At 42.7% G+C, this 26287-nt stretch overlaps 1 protein-coding gene across 2 annotated transcripts in view; it reads right to left on the reverse strand.

Moving 5' to 3' along the window:
• Positions 1 to 25985, reverse strand: part of LOC310791875 (SLAM family member 9-like) — a 29309-nt gene extending 3324 nt beyond the window's left edge. Inside the window, exons 1-6 of one of the 2 annotated variants that reach the window (XM_083653550.1) lie at positions 25907 to 25985; positions 9367 to 9693; positions 8995 to 9282; positions 8555 to 8665; positions 7728 to 7771; positions 1187 to 1380 (exon numbers count right to left, since the gene is read on the reverse strand). In XM_083653550.1, coding sequence (XP_083509676.1) covers positions 1216 to 1380; positions 7728 to 7771; positions 8555 to 8665; positions 8995 to 9282; positions 9367 to 9693; positions 25907 to 25982 — 1011 coding nt within the window. In that variant the 5' untranslated portion in view covers positions 25983 to 25985 and the 3' untranslated portion in view covers positions 1187 to 1215. Of the gene's footprint in view, positions 1 to 1176; positions 1381 to 7727; positions 7772 to 8554; positions 8666 to 8994; positions 9283 to 9366; positions 9694 to 25906 lie in introns of both variants that reach the window. The other variant, XM_083653551.1, reaches the window with a different exon arrangement.
• Between the last annotated feature and the right edge of the window lie 302 nt (positions 25986 to 26287).

The following is a 26287-nucleotide window of genomic DNA, read 5'->3' on the forward strand; positions in this document are numbered from 1 at the left end:
GAACTGAGCAGACAGAATGCAGTGGAGAGCAGAGCAGTGCAGAGGACAGCATGAAAGGAGCAGAGAATAGTAGGAAAACATGTATTTAGAACAGGGGTGGGCAACATTTCTTTCCTGAGAGCCATACTGACTTACATCAAGTAAGCGAAGGGCCACACATTAGAGATTATACTTGCCAACACTCCTGATTTTCGCTGGAGTCTCCCTATTTTTAACCCTCTCTCCCGTTGTGATTGGTAATTTCTTGTTAATCTCCTGATATAATTGTGATACAAATCCAATGGCTGTAGCAGATGAGATTTATTTATTTATGAGTTTGTTCTTATGTTTATTCCTTGTCTCTGTCTTCTCCGCGCCTGCCCATGTTCCCTCGTTAGTCTGCCTTTTCCTCCCACCTGTTGCCTATGTGTCCTCGTTAGTCTGACTCTGCCCCATGGTCCATGGATGTATTAGGTCTGCCCTAGTCTCTCCCCAGACTCAAATTATGTTGAATCGCTGCGCTCCGCATACTACATACAGTAAATGAGTCTGTGCCACTTCACAGCCACTGCTGGTTTTTCAAGGCGGGTGATGAGAGAGCGGTTTGAAAAATGGGCTGCGCCTCCCGGCTCCCGCCTCCCGGCTCCCGCCTCCCGTGTCGTCTGATCGCAAAGACGTTACTGATTGGGGAGGACTGAATCCATCACTGGCATATCACTGGCAAAGTGAACGGTTCCCTCCCATAACCAGCCGGCTGAGGGAAAGTGTCCCAGACCCAGAGAGAGCTCTGCAGCATGCAGTAACGTAGTGTATCAGCCTAAAAACTCTCATGGGTCTGGCATTGAGACTAGTCTGCCCTAATACCTGAGTTCTCCCCACCAATCAGTTCTCCCGATTTGCCCTCTGTGTTCCTGCCTTCCCAGCTGTCCTTCATGTTTCATTAGTTACCTGTGTCTATATATTAATTGTCTCAGTCTGTATGTAGTCCTTGTCGAGTCATTGTCTTTCCTCTCGTTGGTATCGTATGTATTTTGTTGTCTCCTGTAATTACCAGTGTTTCAAGCCTTGTTTGTTGGAGTTTAGCCTAGCCTTGTGCTAGTGGGTTTTGTTATTTTGGTATTTAAAGTTTCAGTAAAACCTTTGTTGCTTCTAAAACCTTGCCTGCTGCCTCTCTGTTCTGCATTGGGGTCCACACACCTGTACACACCTGACAGAATAGAACATCTGATGAGTCTTTCAAGGCCTGGCAGGCTTGGTAACTGCAGCATACAAGCTAGGCTGGCAGGTAGCTTGGGTCCCGGGTGCTTGAGGCTGTACTGTGCTGTAGATGGTGGTGTCTCCAGGAGGGACTGAAGCATCAGCTGAATGATCCTGATCCACAGGTTGCGCTCTATAAGCAAACTGAAATAAACATATAAAATTTGATTATTTGTTTTGCTATTTTGACTTTTCAATAGCCTTCCAGTGTTTCATATTTGGAAAAGGTAACACTGATACTCCAAGCAATTAAGACAAATATAAAAATAGTCATATACATGGGGACCACCAGGGGTCCTTGAGGTGTTCCAGGGGGTCAAATGTATGTAATCAATGAAAGCATATCTAACAATAAACAATATTCTCAGATTTGAGTTTGAGTTAAAAAGTTATCATCAGATAATGTGTGCTAAATTCGAGATCCTTGATATGAAAAGGTTTCAGAATCACTGATCTTCAGCATGATGCACTTACAACATAGTGTAAATTTTATTGGATTATAGTATTATACTTTTCCAAAGGTTAATACGCAGGTACATGGAAAGATTGGGGATTACAATTTAAGGTCAGCTGACAATTTAATGAAGCCAGCCCATCTCCAGCATCAGCAGAGCACCAAACACCAGGGATGTTAATAATTAATCGACAATTGATTAATCGATCGTTAAGAATTTCATTGATCAAACTATATGTTAACCGATTATTCGACAATGTAGGCTATGTGCTATATTATCTTTTTTTTTCTTTGCTGAAATGATTTAACACCACAAGAGCAAAATTTAACTTTCACTGCTCATAGAGAGAAAGAAAAACGCCAACCAAGCAGGCAGAAAGTCCAGTATGGGAGAATTACAGTAAAAAACATAACAGTATTCATTGTAAACATGTAATACAATGTTGAAATACAGCATGTCCAGCACAAGGACAGCTAATGCAGGACGTTTAGTTGGTTAATCAACTTGTTGGGTAGGCCTAAAGACCCTTGTAAAACCCTCCATTTTGTATTTTCTATTTTGTATGTCAAAAGCTGTTTTTTAATATAATGATTAATTGATCGTTAACATGACCAATTCATCGATTAAGGAAATTGATAAAAATGTGCATCCCTACCAAATACCCGGGAAGTCTTGGTAAAACTGACACATTTTCTACTACTTGCTTATAGTGAATATGTGTCGTCCCAACACTACATCAACACTACACATTTTAAGTAGTGATCATGCAGAGGTTCTACTACTTGCTTGTATAGTAAATATGTAGTCCCAACACTAACACTACACATGCAGGGCTAACGAGGCAACATTGAAGGCAGGTGTGGAAGAAAGCAGCACAGAAGGAAAGGACAAGACCAAACTAGACAGAGTTCATGACAACTGCAAAGCTAAATGTTTTTTTTTCCAATGTTGTAAATTAAATAGAGATGTCAAGCAGAGGAGTTTCAGCAAGAAAGAGGCTCAAAATACCCAAATACAGTCAATCCAACTGTGACAGCGATGACACAATAACTGTAAGTAGAAGGCATTTTCCTAAACCACAATCAAGTCTAGCGTGGTGTGTTAGCTAGCTAAAGCTAATGTTAGCCTGTGTTCACGTCACCAAATATGCTTTTTATACACTATCAGATATTGTTGGATAATCTGTTTGTATATTCCCACATGTGACTTACAGGTGGCTATTCTGTGCATTTGTCATAGGTTACATGATGGGGAAGTGTGGCTGCAGCAAAAAAGATGTTCTGAAGATCGTCAAGGCAAAGTTAAATTAAAATGTGATGTAATGTAATGTTGGTCTCGACCTAGTTTCAAGATGAAGACCAGACACGCTACCTCACATCACAATAGGCATCAGCTCCCAGCCTAAGTCGAGCGTAATCCTAGTGTGACGTCAAGCGTAATCCTAGTGTGACGTCCGCTATGACGTGTGACTCATCACCCCATCCTCAACAGCCAATCAGCCCCGCAACTTGCCAATATGACGTCGGTAATGACGTCAATGCCGAGGCTATGACGTGGCAGTACTTATAGCCATGCTCAGCGCGTCATCGTCCTCTTTCCCTGATCCTTCTCCTCCATGGTCACTGTACCTGGGCTGATCATATCCCATCCTCTGAAGCTATGTTTCGCCCCACCCACCTCCCCAGTCCACCACCAATGTCTTGACTCCTGAAGAATCCCCTACGGGGGGGGGGGGGGATTCTCTATCCTAGTCCGAGCAGATGCGCTCCTCTCTCACCTCAAGAAGAGAGGCATCTTACCACGGAGTCATTACGCCAAAGAACTAGTTGCCATGCTGCCATGCCATAGAATTAGTTGCCATGCCATTTCATGCCATAGATCTAATCGCCATGCCATTTGTGAATAAAGCTTGCTTGTTAAATTCTACCCACTGGTCTCTCATGATTTAAATGCTATACATGATTTTTTAAAGTGTAAAATAAATACATAAGACAATATCCAGTCAATTTAATAAATGTATTTGAAATAAAGCTTGTGTAAGCTCATTCTTGTTTGATAAGAATAATTTATATGCACAATAATATAGCATGATACTGAATAGGCAACTAGTAGCAAATGTGTCAGTTTTCAATAGTAATTCAAAAGGGTTTGTGTAGAAATGAAAGAAATCCAATAGTGATCAGTAGTGCTAAAACACTACACATGGGCCTACAGAAGGAGGTAGTCATTCCATAGGGATTGTGAAGGCATGGAGCAGTACATAGACTGGGTCAATTTTCAGAAAATCTGAACCCCGAAGGCAAATCATGTTAATTTATGGCATACATGCTTTTTAGGGGTATTGAAGGGTGCTGAGTTCAAATTTGCTGTATGCCCAGCTCAAAAATGGACGGAAATGCCTCAAAACCAAGATGGCCGCCCCCATCGGCATGAAATGTATTTAACTACATCTTTTTGACTAAACATGGTAGAAACTTGAATGAAATGTGCTTTTGTAGGTTTTCATATATGAGGAATCCAATACCATATCCTGTTTTAAGCTAAAATGTGAAGAAACTGTTTGAAACCATATACATTGCGAAAATTGTCAGCTTTAGTGATGAATAATTCGTCAACCAAATAAGATCCAAAAGCAAGTTGGTCCTAGATGTTTAAGAATAATTTGATTACTTTGCAGTTTGTCTTTGAGATATGTCCAATGCTGTGATGGAACATTTGCCCCGCCCCCTCCCACAAACAAAGGCTCTACTCTCAGAACGACAGAACCTTACAGAAAGGCTGTTTTGCTGAAGCAAAGGGAACAAAAAGCACCTAGCTAACCTTACTGGCTAACGATAGCTAAATGAATATATAACGATATGTTAACACTCTTCTTTTAAATGTATCTCTGAAATGGTCGGCTGGTGACCAAAAACATTGCTGAAGGAACAGACTGTAACATTACCCAAAAGACAATACACAAAATGTTAACAGGTAAGTCAACATCAGCAAAGATAGGAATATAATGTGATACATTTTGTGTTGTTTGAATTATATTTTAGGATATTGCTGCATGAAGCTTATTTAGCTATCTAATGTTATCCAGTGGGGCCTGCCCATTGGTCCGACCTCCCATTAGTCCGACCATTAGCGTTAACATTAAGGTTAGGGTTGGGGTTTTGGGTTAGGGACATTGAGTGGTCAGACTGGGTTATGGTAAGTGTTAGGGTTAACGTTAAGGTTTGGGGTATGGGGTATGGGGTGCTCATATGAAAACAATAGTCGTGTTAGCGCGCGATACAGATGTGCTTCTTCTACTTCTGGCACACTATGACAGAATGGCATGTACACATCTCTACATGAAAGCTAGGACTTTCCAAGGCTCCAAAGTATCTTCCAGTACATGAAATTCACATGTTGCTATCTGCTGATCAAGTGGACACACTACTTGCCTTCTATTTCCTCACTGGCTGTGATAGTGTGTCTCAGTTCAGTGGCCACAGCAAGAAAACGGCCTGGCAGGTGTTCCAGCAACATCACACGGATCTTATTGGCCTTGGCAAGGGCCCTCTCACAGACGACATAGCGATGTCAACAGAGAAATTAATCTGTAAGATGTATGGTGTGCCCGAGGTTGATAACTGCAACAACGCAAGAGTCAAGTTGTTTTGTAGAGGTCGTGCACAAGAGACTCTGCCACCAACCTCAGATGCAGCAAAGTTTCACATCATGCGTGCACACTATCAAGCAATTGTCTGGAACCAAGCTCACTTGCCAATGTTGCCATATCCCGATCTTCCTCCAGTGACCGAAATGGGATGGATGCACCTTGATGGTCAGTTAGTGCCACGGCTACTCTCTCTGCCACCTATGCCGAAAGCATGCAGGGAGATCACCTCATGTGGTTGTTTGAAGGGGTGCCTCAGCCAACGCTGCAGCTGCAGGAAATTCCGCATGGAATGCATCGAGGCTAACCTGACGCTGCCAGATGGACGGTATAGCTCCACATACGTTTCACTAAACCAGTCGATCTGGGAATGCAGTAACCAGACCCTGACGGAGGCGGGCACTTTTTCCAAGCTACTTGGCAGGTGATTGGATGACCCATCTGTCTATCACCACTGGTGCGTGTTAACTTCAACCAATCAGATCGCCGAAGGTGCCTGTGCCTGATCTCCGTGGTATTCATTGATTGAGTCCTCACCGTCGTAAAGTCACCTTCGAAGCATGAAGTTAGATTATAACGAACTAGTTGTGTGGCTTAGCCTTCCCAAATGTTGCCGTTAATTTTTTAGAATTTATATAGAATTGGGAACGTTACATTCAATTTAATTCAGACTGCCTGTCACTTCCGCGGCGGCAGCCATGTTGACGAGTGAAAAGAACTACAAAAGACCATGTACCCACTACTTGCCCAGACGAGCCTGAGCCCGCCTAAGGCTGCCGCTGATTCGTCGGGCCGGCATGGTTCGGCCAATCATCTTAACTGCCTGTGCATGACAAGATGGATTACGTCGAGAGAATCTCTTTTGATCTCGCGAGGTTATCCATCTTGCAAGCAAGGTTACATCGAGGCATGCAACTGCAGGAAACTTGGCAACACCTGCCGGAACACTACTGATGACTGGGAATGAGTTAATGTGTTCAATAAGTTAATCTACCTGACTGCAGGGTAAATAAAACCAACCATTTTTGCAATAAATATTTATTTGCCTTTTATTTTAAAAACTGAATGTGTCATTGTATTTGCCATATATGAAAACCTACAAAAGGGTTACCCACTCAGGTTAATTGATGACATACATGGTTTGTAGGGGTACTGGACTCAACTCAATGCATATTTGAAAACCAAAGTAAGGAAAGTATTCACCTAGGATAAACCTGCTTCTGGATTTTATTAGTTTGAGTAAATAAAACCAACCAACTACCAAATATTCATCACTAAAACGACCATTTTTCACAATATTTATGAGTTTCAAGCAGTTTCTTCACATTTGATCTCAAATCAGAATATGGCAATGGATTTCTCATATATGAAACTATACACAAGCACACTTGATTCAAGTTTCTACCTTGTTTAGTCAAAAAGATATGTAGTTAAATACATTAAGCCCAGTGGTGGCGGCCATCTTGGTTTTGAGGCATTTCCGTCCATTTTTGAGCTGGGCATACAGCAAATTTGAACTCAGCACCCTTCAATACCCCTAAAAAGCATGTATGCCATAAATTAACACGATTTGCCTTCAGCACTTTATACAAGCACATTTTCAGGAATTCTGCCTAGTCTAACATGTGTAAGCATTGTTTAGTAATTAAATAATAAATGTGAAGGAATGAATAGTTTTTATGTAGTCATTTCCCAAAAGCTAAATAGTAAGACAGAAGTAATTAAGTAATAATCATGCAGTGATTCAATAGTAATTCAAAAGGGTTTAAATTCAATAGTGATCAGTAGTGATAAAACACTACACATATAGAAGGATGTAGTAATTCCATAGGGATTGTGAAGGCATACAGTAGTAAATGTGTAAGTATTGTATAGTAATTCAATAATAAATGTGAAGGGATAGTATGTTTATATAGTAATTTCCCAAAAGCTAGTGAGACAGAAGTAATTAAGTAGTAATCATGCAGTGATTTAAATAGTCATTATGTAGTAATAATCACCAATAGTGATCAGTAGTGAAAGGGGCCAATTCTCTACTCATTACTACTGAAATCACTACATAAATCACTACACATCTCAATAGCAATCAAGTAGTGGAACAGTAGGTTTTGTGTAGATATTGTGTAGTAGTGATGAGTAGTGATTCAGTAGTACTTTTTCATGAGGGAGGAACTAGGCTACTGTACATTATCTCTGGAATGTCACCCAGGTAAATTTCTAATTCTCATTCTAATGTTGAAAAGATCAGCTCTCTTAATTGTATCTATTCTATTAGATTAGATTAGATTAGATTTCATCCTCATCAGGTAATCAATAAATTATTGAACATCTGAAAGTCCAGTATCCTCATCAATGTCAAAGGTTATATAAAGAAAATATTTTAGTCTTACCTGGGGAACAGCATACAATGTATTAACCATGGCCTGACTTTCATCTAGAAAAAATACATTAGCCATATTTACTGACATGATGTACATACCATAATGACATTTTGCTTCAATTTGCCATTAGTCATCCTTAATGTATCATTTTCTTCTAAAGTTAGAACACTATTTTTTTTTACAGTAAGAGTAATATAAGAAAGGCCTACAGAAGATGGTTGTGGTGTAATTTGCCCATAAGCTGACATAGGCATAGTATTGGTTCCAGATGTAGTGTGTCTTAAGAGTTAGCCTACTGTAAAACACTAGTAGCAGTCTACATTTTAAAACTTTAAAAATCATGTAAAAAATTCAACAGCTCTGTAATCTTCTGAGGTTATTGGCCCACACAAGGCAACACTTTCATACACTGGTACCACCACTCTAATTTATTATTATTATTATTATTATTATTATTATTATTATTATTATTATTATTATTATTATTATTATTATTATTATTATTATTATTATTATTATTATTACTAGTACTACTTCTACTACTACTACTACTACTACAACAACTGTAAAACTAATCAAATCTGACTAGCGCCACATATTTTGCACACATTACATGAAAATCATTATGGAGCATCATTAGACCTGCACAAATAAAACGTTTGCAGGGTTTTGAATTTGATCAAAAAAATTAGGCCAGAGATCAAAATGTCTGACTATAAATGGTACTCTATGCACATGTGAATTGCTGCTCCATGTCTAATCTTCAAGTAAAAAAGATTTTGTATGGATTATTTGAATTTTCATTCTGTGTTGAAATGATGCACCCTGGGACTTACATGTTCGACGCCTTCGACGATGGAGAAGTAAGACAATACATCCTGCTAATATTACAAGTATGAAGACAGGTATCACAATTTTGCTGACCCACGAGTGGTTTGAATTTGGACCTGTAAAGAAAAAGAAAAAGAAAATGATCTACTTCAAATCACCCTGCAGAATAGAAAGCATGCTGCATAGCTTTATATCTTGAAGCCTCAAATGCTCCCCCCACCCCCACCTCCAGTTTTAATTCTGCAAACATTTCTGAGGGGTGGAACTGCTCTGGAAGCAGAGATAATAAGGCCAAGGGGAGAATAGAGCCATGCATGTGTTGTGTGTCTCTCATAACAAACTAAACTCAACCAATCAGATTGTTTGTGCCTCCAATGCAGCTCTGCCTTGAGAAATGTTTGTAGAGCTAAAACTCCAATCTGCAGTGTTGGCATGTCAGTCTTACCAGGGACTTGATGACAGAGAGGTTCAGTCTTCTTCATGTCCTTGCTCGAGCTGACCTGGTTGCTATGGTTACAGTAGATAGAGCCACTGGACAGGTAGACAGAGAGGGAGGTAGCAGAGGTAGTGACCTCTGACCTCTCTCCTCCCTCCTGAGAGCAGGTTTGTTTGTCACATGTCACAGTGCTGCTGATGGAAGAGTCCTGAGCTCTGCAGGTGACAGTGAGGTTACAGCCTGAGCCTGAGCTGGAGGAGACAGAGTCCACTGTCAGGACAGGTGGAGAGACTCGCTCTGGAAGACAGAGGTTTAAAGGCTTTTACAAACAGGACAGCATGTACTACTCTCTATCAAAGTCTGAAACCTTAAGGAACCTACCTTGAACTGTAACATGGTATTCAGCAACTGTCTGGTCTTGAGCCGCAGACACTACTGCAGTATAGATTCCACTGTCGGCTTCTTGTAGATTTTTCAATCCCAAATAATAATTTGTAATAGAAAGCTCAACCCTTCCTGTGTAATCTTCATAGACTTTTTCCTTTGCATTAGAATATAATCTTACTACATTACTACTTGCTGCTACATTGTATTTGCTTTTGAATGTCCATGTAGTAAACTCAAAGTCTCCTTTCAGAAGATCAGGTTTCTGGACATCCAGACGTACATCCTCTCCCTTCAGCACAAATACACTACTCAAAGCACTGCCTGTGAAAGTAAGAGAGATAATATGATCAAAATCACATGTATGTATTTACGGTAGTCAATATTGATGTTAAAACAGTTTTGTATTTCTGACAAATTGGACCATCACCGCTTTGACAGCTATAGAAAAGACAAGTGGTTGAGATCCCTCCTTTGGCGTGAGCAGGGAGCCAATGGACATTGAGTTTTTTTGTTTGTTTGTTTGTTTGTTTGTTTGTTTGTTTGTTTGTTTGTTTGTTTTTTTGTAGCACACAGAGGCCCATACCACAAATGGAGGATAAACAGATCCAGGATCTGTCCCTTGATCTGGTTTGGCTTAACCGGATCAAAGCAATCGAGCTATCATGACACCGGTTATCAGCTGGGTCTGTTAATTCAGGATTTCCTTATCAGCTCTGAGCTTGTGCACCTGAAAATGCTTGTGAACAGCAGCTCGTGCCCACGATAGAGGCGTGGTTTCGTTTGTAACAACTAGCCAATCACAATGCAATATGGACAGCTCCGGATTTTACAGCGTCAGACACGCCTCAAATTTCCTCATTCATTGAAAGCCACATCAAAGTGTATTAATTAACGGAGCTTTACTGCATGTCACAATCAGTCCGCATTGGATATGACTCTGTTACTGAAGGACTGTCTAAAGTTACCACTTTTATTCACATCAGTCATTTGATTTCTGCTGCTGTTTCTGCCTAGTGCCTATACAGCAGATTAATATAGGCCTACTCAATAAAAGTTTTCTGCAAGTAGAAGTCTAAATTTCCGAAATCCGTAGGCTTATTTAGATCATAGATTTAACGTTAGAAATATAGGCTCTGAATCAACACAGTGCGGGCATAGTTTTCATTGAATTAAAAAATAGCCTATAAAAATAGCAGCTCCGTTGCACAGGGCACCTTAGTGTGCTTTGGAGACGTTTATGATTCCTTTTTACGCAGGTGATTTAGCGATACTTCTCCACGCAGCGTTCAGCTGCAATCGGCAGCGTCAAACGTGCTTGGGAGCAAATATAAATGAATACTTCACGCTGGAGGAACAAACCATAATCTTAAGGAAATATGAAGAATTCAAAGATGTAATAAAAACTAAAGGCAACACTGCTGTACATAATAATCACAGAAAGGAGGGCTGGCAAGAAAATGCAGATTGTCTCTTATTCAGCTTGCTTGATTTCACCACCAAAGGTCAGCATCTCCGTTGCGCACACGGTGCGCTTTGGAGACGTATGATTAAAAGACTCTTCTCTCTTTTTCCAGGATGCTCATTGGTTCATGGGCGGTGCCTTTTAAGGTTTAATCTTATCCTTGCAACTTAACCTGCTCTTGACCAAGTTAAACCAAAACCGACCAAGTTGGTTGGATGGAAATCTATCTCGGTCAGAAGTTAACTAGCGTCGTAGCACGGCAAACCCAGGGTTAAACCTGAAGTTACCTCGCTAAGCAACTAATCTTGCTTCATGGTATAGGCCTCGGCCATGCGATTATCATCGATGTGTTGACTGTTGCTTACTGAGTTTTTTTTGTGTGTGCTAATTTTGTTTTGCTCGTTTTTACACCCAAAATAACTCTAATCTAATCACTTTTGCTGTGGTGTCCTACTTCTGAACCCTTGAATGATCTTCCCTTGCTCTCCCTGTGTAGTTCTGTGTGCAGGGCAAATCCTATGGAGTGCAGCTCCATAGCTCCACCCAAAATTCTGTTAGTTGCCCTCACTCCATCCGTGCCGGTACCCCATCTATCCACATCCCAGGTAAGTCTGCAAGTGTAACCGAGTTGAATCAGCACGGATTCCTCGTGAGTCCCGAGTGGTAGCGAGTGGATTGGTTAAACTCACTTCCCAGGTATAAAGGCATGTTAACCAGCTCCGCCAAGGGAGCTAGCTCTCTTGGTGTTGCGGTTAACATGTTGGACTCCCAAGCCGAGGGTCGGCAGTTCGAATCCACCCCTGGACAAGCCCTTAACATGGGTTGCTGCAAGTACCACCTACACAACGCCGTTACATTGATGCCGTGTTACATTGATGCCGTGAACCCGGATGTCCAGTGGGTGTGGAGTGAGTTTAAGGGGGTGAGTGTAACCGAGTTGAATCAGCACGGATTCCTCGTGAGTCCCGAGTGGTAGCGAGTGGATTGGTTAAACTCACTCCCCAGGTATAAAGGCATGTTAACCAGCTCCGCCAAGGGAGCTAGCTCTCTTGGTGTTGCGGTTAACACGCTGGACTCCCAAGCCGAAGGTCGGCAGTTCGAATCCACCCCTGGACAAGCCCTTAACATGGGTTGCTGCAAGTACCACCTACACAACGCCGTTACACAAGACCATTGAGGGAAAGAGCTGGGTAGACAAATCTTGAGACCTCTTAGTCAAAAGAACCCTTCCCAAGATTGATAGATCCCTTTGAAGCCATAAATTCAAAAGTTTTAGGGCCCAATCTTCGTACAGCGCTATCGTTTGCGCTGCTGTTTGCGCGCCTCTTATTGCTATCTTCCCTGCGTCTTAAGCTATCGTCTGCCTCCACCGTCCAGTTTTGCGTTGGGGTCTAACGGCGGGTTTACACATACGCCTAGAGCGACGCTTAAAGCTACGCTTTAAGCTACGCCTAGGCATATAGGCATTGTTTCATGCACGCTAGGCGCCTATTTGCGTTCACACAGGACGCCACACTGAAGCCCCGCTCTGCGCTAGGCTGATCACATGAGCAGCGGTTTTTTACACTTTTCAGATCTGATTTATAGCATGGGTGAGTCCTCTTTTTTATTGCAATGTGCAAGTGACGATGTCTGTCTATTTCCTGGCCCGCTGTAATTGTTATTTTCCCTCGGGTAATCATGTGACTATGAGTCATCAACACCATGAGTGATACATGTATTGAGACAGGGGGGGTATATATACATCTGACAGAAAAGACGTTAATAGAGGAACACATGAAGGACAGCTCTCCTACTATGCACTCGTTCCACCCTCCCTTTTGGGCAAACTCGGTAGAAAATATGGCCCAAGTCCGTCAGAAACAACAGCCAGCTTGACAGTTCAGCACGCCTAGACGCTGAAAAATAGAACAGACGCCTAAACGATAAATGCAGCGCAGCGCGAGCGTGGCTTCAGCGCAGCGTGGCAGCGGTATGTGTGAACGCTCTCATCTGTTAACAAGGACGCCTAAATTTTATGCGTTGCTTGGCGTTGCTTAAAGCGTCGCTCTAGGCGTATGTGTAAACCCGCCGTAAGCGCAGACACAGGTGTAGGCGTGGCCCAGGTGTGTCCGTGGGCCTCTAGCCTATCACCTGTCTCGCGCAAGTGTCATTTAGCGCTCTGGCAAAGATACCGTCAGTTTGTTCCGAGCACAAAGAGAGGTTTGGGTGTTGACCGTTCCAAAATAGGTGTTCCAGCGCAATGTGTTAGAAAAAAAGGCCTGGTCGTAGCGCAAAAAAACCCTCTACACCAGGCGTATACGCCTGAGCGCAGACAGTATTCTCCAGCGCAGTGCAGGAAATCCTCGCTTGGATAGGCCCATTACGCACGGCTCGCGCGCAGACACACTTCCCTCCTCAGAATGCCAGTTGATTTTCAACTAACCTACACTGCAGCAAAAAACACCCCTTGATTTAACAATGATAATTTGTTTGTCATGGTTTTGTGCGAAAAAGTGATTTGCGTTTTGAATTGGATTACCAGGGGAACGAGGGTCTGGCGGGACGGGAGTCTGTGTGTAGCGCGGGGAGGGGTGCTTTGTGTTCGGCTAGTGTGCCGTGTCCTGGAGGGGGGTCTTCCCGGAGAAGGTGTAAGCTGGGCCGGGTAGGCAGGCCGGGTGGGTCGGTGCACAGGGTGGGTAGAGGCACTGAGGCAGCGCTGTGGATTGAAATCAGTTTCTGGCAGCAAATCACTTTCTGACACAACACTGGCCAGTAGGCTATACAGTAACCATTGATAGTATACAGTAACCTCTCCCTGCAATTGCACCATGCAACAATAGCTTAACCCGAGTGGACAATTCTGGTATAGGCTATTGAAATAGTCTAGAATTAAAATCTCACACATCCCTACCCTATTAAAGAAACAAATATTTTTAAATGTGTATGTTATAGCCTATGAGTGAAACGCCTAATTAATAAGCTACTAATTACAAAAGCATCAATTTTCGTTACGAATCCGAACTGGTTCATCCTCCAATTCTCTCTTCCCTCTCTCGTTCTCTCCCCCCTCTCTCTCTCTCTGACTCTCTCTTTTCTCTCTCTCTCTCTCTCTCTCACTCTGTCACTCTGCTTGCACTGTGCAAAAAAGAAGCTGCTGCCTATCACAGATGTGATGGCGGTGACGCCAGTGGCGCCGGAACGAGTTTGCAATAAGGGGGACACAATTTTTTTTTTATGTTTTTTTTATGTTTTTGTCCGCATACGGGCGCCGACGAAAAAGTTGACGTTTTTATGGACGTTTGGATGATTTTTAGCCATATTTAGATGAATATCTCATTTTAAATTAACATTAGGATCATACTGTAGTGATGTAATTATTCAGTATTTTTCCTTTTCTCACTCACTTGGTGACCTGATCTCCCTTTAGGTAATTTTATAATTACACGACAACAGACAGCAACACAGGCAGAAACACTGAACTTATTATTATTATTATTATTATTATCACTTCGAAACACAGTGCAAAACTTGTCATCTCAACACAAAAATAAAATAACAATAACCGTATACGATTCTATAATCGTATACGGTTATTGTTATTTTATTTTTGCAGCCAATGACAGTGAGTGCAGTACAGAGTCCAGGTCTGTCTGTCTCTCAGGTGTAATAATCCCACAATGATCACGGCTTTAACAAGTGTCACAGGCTGTGTAAACAGTGTAAAGTGGGCTCTCTGTAACTTGATCCCTGTCTGTCTCAGGTGTAATAATCCCACAACGATCACGGCTTTAACAGCATCACAGGCTGTGTAAACAGTGTAAAGTGGGCTCTAAAGGTGCGTTCACACCGACCTATTAAAGTTTTTCGCTGGCGTCGAGTTTACATACAAAGTCAATGCAAACGAGCGATTGAGCGTATATTCGCCTGGGAGAAAAATCGCTGGGCGTCCGAGCGGCAGAGACAGAGCGATAGGGAGAAAATACGCTCGTCGCCCGAGATGAAATATCCCAACTCGAGCGAAAATACGCTGGCATCAGTCGCTCTCCGCTCAACGCTGATTGGCTGCTGTGTGAGAGTGAGTCAAGGATCACACTGGCTTGAAACAAACCGCTGGTTTATTGTGTGGCAACAAACCGCATTGACAGGCTGACAGCTGACATGAAAGTGAAGTCTGTCCTACCGGAATGGAGCTCGCATTAGGAGCACGCTGATAGGCTTTAGCTTGTAAACAATGACGGTGGCTCGTAGTGGACAAACAGCATGACATTGCGTAACGTTATATCCCCCACATGTCCGTCATTTCGTGTGCCTGTTGATGAGCGATTTAAACAGAGGGACAGAGCGATTCCAAAGGGTTGAATCAAGCGACAGAGCGAAAAATTAATATCTCGGTGTGAACGCACCTTAAGCGTCAGGGGCAGTTGCCCCCTCAGATTTAAAAAAAAAAAAAAAAAAAAATGTTTTTTTTTCATGATCTCACCTTGTGAATCCTGTTAATATGGGCAGAAACACGCCTATGGAGGTTTGCGCTGAGATGACGTGAAGCGCAGCGGCCTGACAGCTTTGCGCGGTGCTATTCCAGCACAAAACGTGCGCTAACGCAAAATTACCACCGTTGCGAAGATAGGGCCCTTAGTCTTTTTCAGTTTGGAGGAGAAATACTATTAGTACTATTTGTTTGAGGTGTGATGTACAACAACACATTGAGCAAAATAAGGAAGTAAGATTCTGCAGTCTTAAATGGCACGCAGGGTTTCCGTTTGTGGTTGCAGCAGTTTACTGTGGAACATTTATAGTCAGCCTATATGAGCTCTTTCCTCACACCAACAAATGTAAGTTCCTGCTGGTTCTCTCAGTGACAAAATCATCTCTCAAATTAAAGATTTACAACACGGCACTGTGCACTTGTTGCATGAAATGTTTATTTATGTATTTATTAGATGAACTTTTTGTACACTTACATTGAACTGATAAGCAGGAATGAACTAGTTAAACTCTCACCAATAAAATTCTCTGTCACCATAGGTAAATCATTGTCATCATCATCATTATCATTATCGTCATCATCATCATCAGCCACCACCATAGATACAGTCGGTCTGTGTGGGAACACCCACAAAACGTTACATCCGGTATCGTTATGTCAGTAGGACGAATGGTGGATGGTGGGGGAAAACCCCCCATATCTCAATGGGATGACTCACCAAAAGACGGAGGTGAGGCTACACTACAGGATTGGGGATTCAAGAGCAGGTACATATACTGTTTTGTTTGTTTGTTTGTTTATTTGTTCAGATGTGCGTTTACTGTGGGGGTTGAAGTCTGCCTGGGCTGGGCTAGCATCTAAATGCTAACTATGCTGAATGGGGCGAACGGGAGGATTTCCCCCATGCTGACCCATTGACCACGCATCTATGACGAGACACCGCCTGAATGTATACGCTCATTTTACTTGCAGGGTTCCCCAGGGTCAAAAGCCTGTCTCTCGCCTCCAGCTCATACAGCAAACAAGTCTTCAGGAGTTCAGGTTTTAACATGTTACAAAAGTAGACACCACTCCAATCCTTGCTTCCCCTTCACCAGATTACCTGTCGCTTCCAGAATTGATTTAAAGATTTTTATTTTATCATTTTGGTCTGATTTTATTTGTATTTTTTTCATTTTGGTGCCAAAACAAAAGGTGGCTCTCCCAACTACACCCCTCCCTCCCTCCAGGCCACAGGGAAGTGGAGGGCTTCTGGTAATTTGTTAAGTTCCTGTATTGCTCTTCTTTGTTGATAAGGTTAAGGACATAAGGTCTAGCATTCTTCCTAGCCCCTGCAGTCCGTTTACCAGCACTTTTAGTCGTCCCTCAACTTTAAACTCCTTTAATCCCATTAGTTTGGCTGACCTGGTGAAACTGATCAGCAAACTAAAACCGTCATCAAGTCCTCTAGATGTCATCCCTTCATCTTTATTTTTCAAAATTCTACCAATTATTGGTCCTGTTTTACAAACTTATGTAAATTCATCACTGTCGTCAGGTTACGCCCCATCCTACGGCAAGCACGCGTCCATACAGCCAATCTTAAAAAAACCAAACCTTGACCCCTCTGTGCCTAAAAACTATAGACCCATTTCAAAACTCCCTTTTTTATCTAAGATTTTAGAAAAAGTAGTCGCCCAGCAACTCACCGAGGTGCTGGTGATGCACAACATCTACGACAAATTTCAATCTGGATTTCGGCCGGGGCACTCCACTGAGACCGCCCTGCTGAGGGTAACAAATGAGCTGCTTATGTCCACCGATGCTGGAGAGTACCAGATTTTAGTTCTCTTAGATCTCAGTGCCGCTTTCGACACTGTGGACCACCTTATCCTGATCGATAGGCTTCGTGACTGGGTGGGCATTTCAGGCACTGCCTTAGATTGGTTTAGGTCTTTTTTATCAGGTCGCAGTTTTAGTGTACAGATAAATAATTTTGTTTCCTCTTCCGCTCCCCTGTTCTGTGGGGTCCCACAGGGATCGATCCTGGGGCCTGTCCTATTTGGAACATATATGCTTCCACTGGGGAGACTAATCCACAGTTTTGATATCTCATATCATTTGTATGCTGATGATATCCAGCTCCGCTTCTCCTTCAAACCAAACGAGATAGGTCAGATTTCCAGACTTCTAGACTGTATTAGTGCGATCAATGCATGGTTGGCTGAAAATTTCCTGCAGCTAAATAAGGACAAGACCGAGGTGCTCATTATCGCTCCGGATAGTGTCACATCCACGATAAAAAATAGGATTGGCCCTCTCTCCTCTGCCGTCCGCCCTAGCCTACGTAACCTAGGGGTCTTTTTTGACCATTCTCTTTCACTAGACGTCCATATAAAACAGCTCTCTAAAAAATGTTTTTTCCACCTACGAAATATTGGCAAACTTCGATCCACACTCTCTCTTCCTGAGATGGAAATGCTGATTCACGCCTTTATATCGTCACGATTAGATTACTGCAATGCTCTTTTCCCACTGCTCAGTAAATCCGCTCTACGCCGCGTGCAGGCCATTCAAAATGCTGCCGCGCGCTTGCTCACCAGGTCTAACAGGAGTTGTCACAACCCCCCCGGTACTCAAGTCACTTCACTGGTTACCTGTTGCCTATAGATTCCAGTTCAAAATCATCACCCTCACCTACAAAGCACTACACTCTCAGGCACCTGTTTACATCTCGGACCTACTTCACCCCCTTACTTCTGCTCGTTCCCTCAGATCTAATGATCTAAACCTGCTTCAGGTTCCTCGGACACGCCTCAAGACCCGTGGCGACCGAGCCTTTGAGGCCATGGCCCCTAAACTGTGGAACAGCCTGCCTCCGCCCCTTAGATCGGCTGGTTCTGTGGAGTCCTTTAAACGCCTCCTAAAGACTCACCTGTTTAGAGAGGCTTTCAAAGATTGTTGATTGTTGATTGTTGATGTTTTATTGAAAGATGTATCTTTACCAACGTGGTCCATTTGTATTGTGTAGGATATTTTGCAGTATTGTTTACTGTCCTGAACACTAGTTCAGTGACCTCTATTTTTATTCTCGATTCTAATTTGTTTTCTCTGTATTTTCTTTTGCTTTGTAAAGCACTTTGTGATTTCGGTCTGTGAAAGGTGCTCTATAAATAAAGTTATTATTATTATTATTATATGTTACTGTACAGTATGATTGATCCCTGTATAGACCTATTCCTGGAAGGTCTTGCTTTGAAGAAGCTATGTTTCAGCCCAGCCCACAGCTGACATATTGCGAGTTTAAAGGAACACTCCGCCCATTTTCAACCAGCTTTGTATAATTAGAACGTCAATAGTATATCAGAAAACTCTAAACGGTTTTGAAGTCTGTCATTTAATTTGACAGTTATTGAGTGTTAAAGTGTGGACCAGTGACATCCCTGGTCCACACTAACTCAAATTAATAACTCATTAACTCAAATCACCTCTCAATAACTGTCAAACTATTCGTCATTCATCTAGTTTGACAGTTATTGAGAGTTGATTTGATATATATATATATATTTAAATATATATATATATATATATATCGTCGGTGTCGGGCCAGGACCTCGAATGTCACTTTTTTCACTTTTTTACTTTTTGTCATGAATCAATGCCATTGGTCACCCTTCACGTCTCTGTGTGGTTTTTAACAAATGCAACCAATGGAAAAGCATTAAAACGAGCTTGTGAGTAAATCTCGTAACGCCATTCGCCCTCAATCTGTCAGTCAAACCTCGAAATCCCCCCCCCCTACCTCCGTGTGTACCCCCCCACGCAGGACAATAAACCCGGAAAAGACACACGGCAGACGCGCTGTGTATTTCTCATATCGTTTTGACTAATCCTGGCTTCCTCTGACGTTAATATATCAATCAAATGTTTTCCAGTTATTCCTAGGCTGCAAACTTGTTTTAACATGCAAATCGGAGTGCTTTCTGACAAGAATAAAGTAACGTTAACGTTACGTTATGTCAGACTATTTCTCACTTCATGCGAAAGCCCCCATTCGGCCATGAGAGGCGAGGGGCAATCCTGCTGCTCCTGCGCGCGCCCCCGCGGCCTGGAGCTTGGGGGCTCGTGCATGAGGATGCGGCTGCCTCCCGCTTGACTGGTCCATGAGAAAGCGCTTCCAAGTCGGACTGATAATATAAACAACATCATTTGAGCTTATCCAGGTAAGATATTAATAAAGTAATGACACATTCAGCGGGAAACTAACTATAATTAAGACATGTGCCAACTTTGACGACATTTGGTTCAGTAGTTTAAGAGCAAACAGGTTTTTTTTACTTCCTGAAAAGTTTCTGTTTTGGAAATTCGAGGTCCTGGAACGACAGCGGCGATATATATATATATATATACAGTATATATATATATATATATATATATATATATTGTAGCGTTCCAGGTAATCCAGGTATTACCTGTAATGTGATGTGCAATAGAAGTGTCTAGATTGCACCTAGGAACTAATGTGTGTGGGTGTGTTCCTAGGGGGAAGGGGGTATATAGGACCAGCGGCCGTGGGCCGGAGGTCAGTCTAGCTATGGAGCGAGCTGAGACCGGTTGTTGTGTGTAGAGCTAGCGGTGTGAAGCTAGCTGCTAGGAGCTAAAGGAGCCTGTGAATAAAGACCCTGTACCAACTACAACTCTCCGGTTCCTTGGCGTATCACCGATACGTTACATTGGTGTCAGCAAGTGAAGCGGTAGCGCCTCTGATTCGGTCGAGAGGGGAGAGAGTGAGGAGGAACGGCGGAGGAAAAGTTGGAGATCAAAGGCTCGAGCGACCTAGCGGTAGCAAGCTAGCTGTGTGAGCTAGCTGCTACGAGCGCCACGTGTGATGGTGCGCTTAGAAGAATGCCTGTCGGCGAACGGGAGAAAAGAAGAGCTGACGACGGGGATCAGCTCGGTGCTGGCGGGCATGGAAGCCCGCTTGATGCAGGAGATCAGACGGCTGTTGGAGGCGACACCAGCCTGGGCAGAGGGGCTTATGGAGCTGCTACGAGAGGTCGCACAGCACGGAGAGAAGCGGACGGAGGAGCCGCAAAGACTGTGTTGGACCTGTGGAGAACCGGGCCACGTGGCGAGGTGGTGCCGAGACGGTTCCGGGAGACGGACCGGGCATGCGGAGCAAAGGTACTGGGGACAGCAGGGAGCCTGCTGGGCATGCGGTGGATCGGGACACATAGCTAGAGAGTGTCGAGAAGCTGTCGGGGACTGGAAGACAGCGAGAGAGGAGAGACGTGCAGGCGGCGGACAGGTGAGGCTTTGTTGGACTTGCCAGTCGCCTGAACATTTAGCCAGAGACTGCACTAAGAGTGCGAACGCTGGAAGAGACACACAGCCGGGGGAGCAGCCGGAGCAACAGCCAGAGGAGCAGCGGAGTAGCGGAGCAGTGAACAGCCCGAGGGAAGCGGGAGACATCACCTGCAATGCTGTGGCAGTCGGGGAAGCGACACTCGAGCCTGCGGGTGAGCCTGGGGAGTTACCGCCGGGGGAACCGGCCCAGCCTAACCGCTACACACCCCCCACGGTTGCACTGCAAAGAGCCGAGGTGGAGATCGACGCCGGTGGTGTTTGCCCTGCTGCCCTCAACACGCCGCCCCCTGGGGGAGCGGGACGGGAGGACGAGCGAGTGCAAGACCGGGAGGATGAGAACGTGACTATGGAGGATGTCGATCTGGAGGAGTGGATACGCAGACAGGCGGAGGACGCTAGCGTTGGACCGGTGCCCAGGTGGGTGGCGGCCGGATGCCGGCCTCGCCTGGAGGAGATGTGCATGTGTTCAAGTACCACGAAGGAACTGTGGGAGTTGTTTCCGGACCTGAGGGTGAGGGAGTCGGGGATTCTGGGGTTGGATGGGCGCGGGAAGAGTGGCAGCGTCGTGGTGGTGCCCAGCTGCCTGTGGGGACTGGCGCTACGGGGGGCGCACAGGGGCCGCAGGGGTCAGGGGCATCGAGGGCCTGAAGAAACACTCAGCCGCCTTTGTCGAGTTTTCTACTGGGTACAGATGAAGGGAGACGTAGAGGACTACTGCCTTAGCTGTGTCGACTGTAATGTGCTTCAGGTGGGACAGAAGCTGTAGAAGGGGGGATGGAAATGTTGGTTTAAATGAATGTGTAAAGAAGAAAAGAGAAATACGGTAAATGTTGGGGTCAAATGTTGAACTGAAATGATAGGTGGGTTGAATTGAAAATGAGTGTAAAGAAAAGAAGGGGAAAACGTAAATGGGTTTGAGTTAAATTGAAATGTGTGTAAAAAGATAATTGAAATGTGGGTTGAATTTAAAGGAATGGGAAAAGAGGAAGGAATGGAAAGAAATGCAAATGGTGGTGGTGGAACGGAAATTGAGAAGTGTGCTAAAAAGATAAGAGACTATGTGGGGAAATTGATGTGGTGATGGAAAATGTTGTGGGGTGTTGTGTTTTGGTACAGGGGGATATGTGGGTTGTGGGTGTCAACGTGGGCGTTGACTAATGTTGGGTGAGGAGTATGTAGCGTTCCAGGTAATCCAGGTATTACCTGTAATGTGATGTGCAATAGAAGTGTCTAGATTGCACCTAGGAACTAATGTGTGTGGGTGTGTTCCTAGGGGGAAGGGGGTATATAGGACCAGCGGCCGTGGGCCGGAGGTCAGTCTAGCTATGGAGCGAGCTGAGACCGGTTGTTGTGTGTAGAGCTAGCGGTGTGAAGCTAGCTGCTAGGAGCTAAAGGAGCCTGTGAATAAAGACCCTGTACCAACTACAACTCTCCGTTCCTTGGCGTATCAGCGATACGTTACAATATATATATATATATATCAACTACTTTTGCTGGGCAGTCATTATTGGTGTCTACAAAAACAACATTTTAATTGAATTTGAACCAGAGCTACCAAAATAATGAAAGCATTCAAGTAATTGAGGGATGCATTATTATAGCAAGCAGGCTAAATTCCGCCCCCGCAATGTGTGACTGTTTCTCTCTTGACATAGGCTACAGTAACAAGTTTTATTTAGAAAATCGGCAGGATGTTTTATTTTATTATTCTTGTGAATTCCTGCCCAGCTCGATCTGCTCTGTGCTGCTTGACGCAACTCAAAGAGAGAAGTGAAAATACACAGGCCGATTTGTTTAGTGGAGCAGAGCGGAGAGCCGCTTCGGGGACGCCTGTGGTGGACACAGGCGTTCACTAGACAGGCTGCGACCAGCTCGAGTGTCCGCCTCGCGGTCGTAATGCAGAGACTTTAGGTAAAAAAGAGAAAAAAGTTGAATGGATGCGCATCTAAGGAGCTTTAGAAATGAATAGACGCAAAGCCATCGGAAAAATAAGTAGGTAGACGGCGTCTACCTCCGTCTACCCTCCACTACACCACTGATAGAAACAAAATATATAGGGAGATTTCAGGGGCCTTAAAATCCCCACGTAATCAAGCCAAAAAGCATGCAAGAATATACACTGAAACTAGGAGAAAATAAAGCAAATTTCAAAGATTCCTAAGCTTATGCTTGTTTAACCAATATACCCAATTCAGCAGTTATTTTTACCGTTCCGAGTGATTGTATGTTTATCATTTCTTGATATTGCCTTTGAGGGATTTTACCTTGTGAAGTAGCATATTTACATTTTTAGCTGATGCTCTTTTTCTAGAGATATTCACAGTGTGAACAGAACAACAATAAAAAAAACTTATACTTATGAAGATTGCATTGATTGATTGATTGATTGATTGATTGATTGATTGATTGATTGACTTAAGTGTCATGCACTTCTGGTGCCCAACCCTCATGGGTTTACAAGACACAAGACACTCATAAATACTTCTACTACTACTTCATCACTTTACCTTGAATCACTTTACCTATTGCACCTACCTCATACACATAATACCCCCCGACATGCGCGCGCGCGCACGCAGACACACACACACACACGCACACACACACACACACACGCTATGCTAAGGGGAAACATGTTAACTGTGTAAATAATAACCATGCAATGACTGTCCGAAAACTGTGTCTCAATAACCGTGCAATTACTGTCTCAAAACATTACTTATATAGATCTAAACAACTGTGCAATATCTGACTTATAGCATGTTTACAATCCAGTGTAGTTTACATATACTTAGTTTGTACACATTCAACTATTATTATAATATTAATAATTCATGATTATTTCTCCTATATTATGTATAACGGTCATTCTACATCACACTTATTGTATAATGTAAATAGCAGCAAACTTATATGCACCTTTGATCGATGTCCTTGTTTGTTGTTTTAGCTTGTTTGTATACCCTTTCTTTCCCTTGTAAGAACATTCAGAGCAACATATAGGGGAGTCAAATTCCTTGTATCTCCACATACTTGGCCTAGAAAGCTGATTGTCATTCTGATTCTGATACAAGGGTTCATTTAAAATAACACAAGTCGCAAGTCAGTGTTACCGTATACAGATCAAAACGTCACTTTCTAAACAAAAAGTTCTGTAGTGTTAATTTTGTCGGCTATTTTTTTATTTAGTCTTAGTCCCGTGTTAAATGTCCTTGTTAGTCTTTATCATATTTAGTCAAACCTCATCCTGTTTTTATTTAGTCAAGTTTTAGTTGACTAAAGGTTTGAGCATTTTAGTCTCAGCTTAATCAAATAAAACCATAAGTATTTTAATCAATGAAAACTGTTCACATTTTACTCTAGTTTTAGTCAATTAAAACAGTTGAATCTGCTGATGCGCTTGCACTAGTAACGGCAATTCGAAGCAGTGTTGGCAACTCTTTCCCAGGGAAAGTAGCTAATGCTGACTCTGCCCACCCGGGCCAGTGTCGGCGTGCGGCGGTAGCAACGACAAGTGGACCGTATTTACAGTCCCTGCTCAGCCCGCAGCTGAGAGGAGAATGGAGGGAGGCTGGCTGGCTGTGCTGTGTAGAAAGTGTAGAAAGTGCTCAGACCTCTCTGGATATAATGTAGACAAGCAAGTAGCTGCACATTTTGGGAACACAATGCCTCATACACATATAGATAAGACCCTTAGCTAAGACTGGGCGGGTGGTGTTGTAACTACTGTAAATATTTTTAAGACAGCTAAATGTCAGCTACATCTATGATGCTGCAGCACAGGAACCTGAACTGCTGCATTGAGGAGGGGAAACAGTCTATAATTAGTGTTCATTTTGTCGTCTATTTTTAAATTTAGTCGTAGTCCTGTGTCAAATGTCCTTGTTAGTTTTTATCATATTTAGTCAACCTCATCCTCTTTTTGTTTAGTCAAGTTTTAGTCGACTAAAAGTTTGAGTATTTTAGTCTCGTTTTAGTCAATGAAACTAAAAGTCTGAAAATTTTAGTCTTGTCTTAGTCTTGGGGAAAAAGGGAGTCGACTAACATTTTTCGTCATAGTTTTCGTCGACGAAATTAACACTGCGTTCGCTCCCATGCCTGACAAATACATTTTGCTGTGAGGAAGGTTCGTTTTTTTAAACACAACTAAATTTTATCATAATCGTCCAACAAAAAAAAAGTCAACATAAATAGCGGACATTTTACTAAAAAAAGTATGTCCCTTGCGTTATCATAAGCAGTGCAATAGAACAAGAAATGTATGTCATTTTCAATTTCACGTAATTCACATAGTAAACAGAGTCTATGATCTTCAGGGGTAGCATTGAACCTACCAGTCTCTAGTGCTAATGGAAGAGTTCGGGAGCGTAACTGAGCACACAGAGATCTTTTTCGTCTGTTCAAATCAAACTTCACATAGAGTACAGCAGAGTAACTGTATATTATGAGATGATAGGTTCTCAGTTTTGGTTTATAACATTAGTCGACAGACCATTTACCTTTATAGAAAATAAACATATTATTCATCGTCTCTCGGGTGTCACAAAGTAATGTGTTATTATGAAAGATAAATGACAAATCATTCAAATAAAATAGGGATTTCAGTTTCCCAGGGATGTCTATGGGAAGATGTCCCAATTAAATATATTTTTAGTGAGCCTTTTTTCACGCCAAATGTTGGGGGAACCATCAAGTAGAATATTGACGCTTCAGTGCCACTGTGCCGGAATGGAGCCACTATCGAAACAAAACTGAAATAACTCAAATAGAACATTAAAAGGTCTACAGATAGATGACACCTTTTTAGGAAAGGTCTTTGGAGTGAAAGCCCAGTGGGGTTCTTTTGAGCTATGTATATTATATTTAGAATCAGGAGAGACCATATAAATTTCACTCGGGCCAAAAAAAAAAATATATATATATATATATATATATATATATATATATATATATATATATATATATATATATATATATATATATATATATATATATATATATATACAGTATATATATATATAGAGCCAGTCCTGGCGCTGGCAGGGACATGGTAAGAGAGATACTGTAAGAGAGGTAAAAAAAAAAGGTGCCTGTGCCTGTGCAGTGCGCGTAGAAAGTGCACAACTGACTATTGCACAACGCCCCCCCGCCATATACTTTTGCATAATGTGCTAACAAAAAAGCTGACAGGAAATAAACTAGCAACATTATTCCAGTGCAATGGTCTGCACTAGACCCTACAGTATATAGAGTTTTACCTTGTATTAGGGCTGAATACAGAAGACAAACGGTCCAAAGAGGTACAGGAGCATGCATTGCCATTGCCATTGCCATTGCCGCCAATTTCGCAAATACTATCATATCAGGAACTTGGAGGTTTAGTCCGGGGGCGTGTTGACATTTGAGGAAATGATGTCGAAGCTGTCTGACGTAGAACATTTAAATCACCTTTATTTAGACAATCTATTGATTGATTGATCGTGTAATGTATTCATATACATTTCCATTTACCTTATAGTTATTAATGTTGGTCTCGACCGAGTTTCAAGATGGAGACCAGTCACGTTACCTTATCACAATAGCAATCAGCTCTCAACATAAGTCAAGTGTGACATCTGTTATGACGTGTGTCTCGTGAC

Source organism: Poromitra crassiceps (genome assembly GCF_964638095.1).
Source record: "Poromitra crassiceps genome assembly, chromosome: 17".
In the NCBI taxonomy this organism is placed as follows: domain Eukaryota; kingdom Metazoa; phylum Chordata; class Actinopteri; order Beryciformes; family Melamphaidae; genus Poromitra; species Poromitra crassiceps.